The 3975-nt window shown below is 40.8% G+C and overlaps 1 protein-coding gene across 1 annotated transcript; it reads right to left on the minus strand.

Moving 5' to 3' along the window:
• Window positions 1-209: 209 nt before the first annotated feature.
• LOC112635236 (eukaryotic translation initiation factor 4B-like) lies at window positions 210-3969 on the minus strand. Its single transcript, XM_025403260.1, has 4 exons — window positions 3768-3969; window positions 3023-3184; window positions 2657-2729; window positions 210-2274 (listed from the first exon to the last, which is right to left on the minus strand). Exons 1-4 carry the CDS (start codon window positions 3866-3868, stop codon window positions 2194-2196), a joined length of 417 nt encoding a protein of 138 aa, XP_025259045.1. The 5' UTR covers window positions 3869-3969; the 3' UTR covers window positions 210-2193.
• Between the last annotated feature and the right edge of the window lie 6 nt (window positions 3970-3975).

The following is a 3975-nucleotide window of genomic DNA, read 5'->3' on the forward strand; positions in this document are numbered from 1 at the left end:
TGTTAAAGATTCTATGTTTTTTTTTTAACCAATTGCCTTGATTATTCTTTTTGATACATAAATTGTCTCAAATTTGGCCAGTGAGAGCTCTCTCTAGTTGATTTTTGTATCCTTTTGACATATCAATATCGTTTTTTGATCACTTGTTTACTTTCTGATGCAGAAAGAAGTCCCAGTTTCGCCTGGTATTTTGTTTGTTTGTTTGTTTGTTTGAACTTTAAAGATCAGATTTATTTGGAGAAAACAAAAAAACCCACAACCCAAAGGATGGGATTTTACATCAAGACATCTCCCAGGTAATAAGTCTACAGATTACAAATCATTTTCATAGAAGATATTTTTGTACAAATTTTACATGTATTCAGGAGCGGGACATTAATCCCCATTTCTATTTTAATAGGGAGGACAAGGCAGGGGAGAGGGAAAAACAGTTTTGGATATAACTATTTGGAAGGAGAGTAGACATGAAGAGGGCAAACCCCAGCTTTTCATTATCTACAATCAATGGTTTTTCCTTTTTTAAAAAAAAAAAAAAAAACTTTCAATCTTCAACACTCTTTAAAAGCCCACTTCTTAGCTACTGGCCAATCCACACCAATTATTTAAATTCACTTGGTACACACCTTTGTCAACTGGGTAAATTATATTATGCCCACTGCTGCAGCACGCATAAACCAACACCCCTGCATGGATGAACAGGGCCTAATCTAGGACTGATGGGAGACTGGCTTGCAAACCAAGATCAAGGTGTCGTTTCTCTGCTAATACTGTCTACCAAGCCGATCCCTACAAAAATGCACATACAAGCAGGCAAGTTTAGCTACTGTGTTGCAAGAGAAACCAGGACCTTGTTAAATAGTTCTCTCCATTACCATTTATTCTCTCAAGGGAAGCTTTAAAAAATAATAATAAAGAAAAACAACACATTGGTCTGGCTACCTCATGAATCCAACAAGCATTGGTGTAGCATTTCAGTGGAGAAGGAAATGTGGGGGGAAAAAAACTCATCAAGGTTGTAAAAAAGGCTCCCAATTTAACTGTCCCTGTCCCTATTTATCCACCATCCAAGACCATCCATTATTCTAGAGCACTCTGATCTATCAAAGGGTCAAAGCATCAGGAGCAGGCAAGGAGTGAGAACCAAAAGACATCAAGAAACCGATTTGCTTGAGAAAAGCAGCGATTCTTCCTTTCACAGCTCTCCATGGCTGAGAGAGAAAATGCCCAAGACATCACCTATGTGACTTAAGAGATTGCTTTTTGGGAGGTTAAGAGTAGCACGAAGAACTTAAGATGACGACAAGAGTCTAAGTTTTTAGTTTCAAGGTTTCAACAGAATGTGGATATATTCAAACTTTCAAAAAGGACAGTGTTTAGAAAGGGTAAAACTAGGACACAGAAAACACTGGGAATTACCACGACCCCCAAGTGCTTCCGGCTCCAGGAAATAACCATTCATGTGTTTGCTGGAGGTCACACAATTTTCCCCTATTACCTGGTACAAAATGACTCATCACTTCCCAAAAGCTTCTTTTCAAACCACGATTTTCCATTTATTTTGGTCCAATGCAGTCCTATTCTTTATGGCTTATAGTCTCACTCCCAACTACCCCCCTGGGGGGTTAAAAAAAATTCCCCCTAGGCTGGCCCCCAAAACTCAGAATTAAATAAGAGGAGGGGCTGGCAGCCTCCTGGAGACTAAAACAACTTGAGGCTAAATCTACCTTTCCAAGAGTGGAAAATTTATTCAGATAATGTTTTGAGAATTCATATATGCCACAATAGGATAAAAACTAAAAGGTAGAAATCTCACAATTTTCCTTCTACCTCCCTCCCCTACTGCCCAACTAGGTTCCAGACGTTATATCACTGTCATTACCATTTCTGCTAAATGGAGGCCCCTAGGCACTAATCACACTGGCAACTGTGTGGTGACATAATGCACCACAACTCTTCCTCTAAAAAGCTGTAGTCCCTTTCTCTCTGGCTATATTGGCGATTCTCCAGTTACTTCAATACTTTAAAGGCTGCAGCAGCATGCAAAATAATTTCATTTTTTGTTTTTAAAAAAAGGTAAGAAAGGTCTTCAGGAGATGGTGAGTTTTATTTTGTCTTGTCTGGATAGAGGTTTTGATTTGCTCTCGAATGTTCCAGGGTGGAGAGAAACTAGGAGAAAGCACAGGATGTAGAGGTCTATTCGGCATAATCTTCTCCCTCCTTTTCATCTTCACCATCAACAGAGAGAGCAGCATACTTGCTTGCAGAACTGAACTTCTGTAACACAACGAGAGTGACAGGATAATGAAGGCCTTGAATTATCACATCAAAACCCAAGACACAGAATACTGATCCTTTGGCAATGGGGGATGACAGTCAGATGACACCCACTTGCTTAGTCATCAGCATGGTCCACTGGAGAGGAGCTAGGGAAGAGGGTCAGAGGCACATGTGATCTTACTGTAGTCCCATACCACCTCTACACCTTGCAGAAGGGATGAGAACAAAGGAAGGCAGAAACCAGGAAAAAGCTAAACTTCTTGTGCTATTTCAGATAAAGACCAATGTCTTATTTCCAAACACTTTGTATTCCAAATGGAAAGAAGTCCAACAGCAAAAAGTATTCTACGAAAAATTGGGAGCAGCCTTCAACACTTACCGAAGCTGGATTTTCCTCAGGTTTCTTTGGCTCAGGTGCAGATCTGGAGTCTTGATCCTTTTTGCCATCTTTCCTGCAGAGACGTAAGCATAAAACCACATCTTTAGGAAAGGACTCGCCTAATACAAATATGTGCATGCATGCAGTTTCAAGGCACTGAACAGGCACCTCTAGCCAACGGTCCTTGTTGTCTGGATGATGTATTACTTCTAGATTTTCAGAATCTTAACTGTCTTATGTTGGCTGACTTTAGTTTGCTCACAATGAGAGATCTGACAGTGCTTTGAGAACCAAGAACTTAATTTCTTAATTACACAAACATGTGGATCAGAGGAAAGATGATAATGAGAAAGAGAACAAGCATACCTATCTGACTCCTTCCAGTGGTCTTTGTTCCCTCCGTCTCCTGGTCCACGGCTAGAGGTCCCAGTTTGGCCTTTTGGGACATTCATCCCATCTACTTTATTTTCATCTTTCCTTGCTGGTCCTTCCTCAGATGGTTGAGCTGGAGCTACTTTTCCCCCACCACTAGAAGGAAAACAGGTAATCACATTCATCAGTTGTTTCAGGGAGAAAACAGCCAAGAAACTTATCATCTTCCAAATGCAGTAGGTAAGCTTTACAGAAAACAAAATCATACTCAATGTTATGGAACATTAAAATATGGGAAAGCAAGCAATGAAAGCAATCATTTGAACACTAAATGCCATATGCTTTCTAATCATCACATCATGCAAGATTAGTATTGCTATTTTCTTTTCTTTTGGAGTCTTAACTCTGTTGCCCAAGCTGGAGTGCGATGGCACATCTTGGCTCACGCAACCTCCACCTCCCGGGCTCAAGCCTCTGACTTATATTTGCAGATTTATGCGGCACTAGTACTCCCATCATAGCTGATTTCAAGCTACCAAAGTGATGTCAACTGGCTATCAAAACTCCAGAAAATGGAACTAGGTCTTATGAGCCAATTCCAGCACACTAAGAGACTAAAGCCAGCATAACTTGTAAGGTGCTATACAATGCTGGCATCCTGTAGGGCATCTTCTGTCATTACATCACAGTATTTTAGAATCTGCACAGCTAACCAACTACTGTTTCCAAGCTGACTCACCTTGTAGGGGATTGCTGCTCTGTGTCTGAGCTCTGAGATCGAGCTGGAGGGTTAGAACTTCGCTTCACCCAAGCATTCTCCTTTGGTGGAGGGGCTGGCATTACCTTTAGGGGCTGATCAGGTTTGGGAGGTTTAGAAGTTGGAGAGTGACAATCTTCCTCCTTATTGAGTGTTTCATTTTCTAGAGACTTCTCACTCTCTCTCCTTC

This window comes from Theropithecus gelada, chromosome 11 (assembly GCF_003255815.1).
Source record: "Theropithecus gelada isolate Dixy chromosome 11, Tgel_1.0, whole genome shotgun sequence".
Classification (NCBI taxonomy): domain Eukaryota; kingdom Metazoa; phylum Chordata; class Mammalia; order Primates; family Cercopithecidae; genus Theropithecus; species Theropithecus gelada.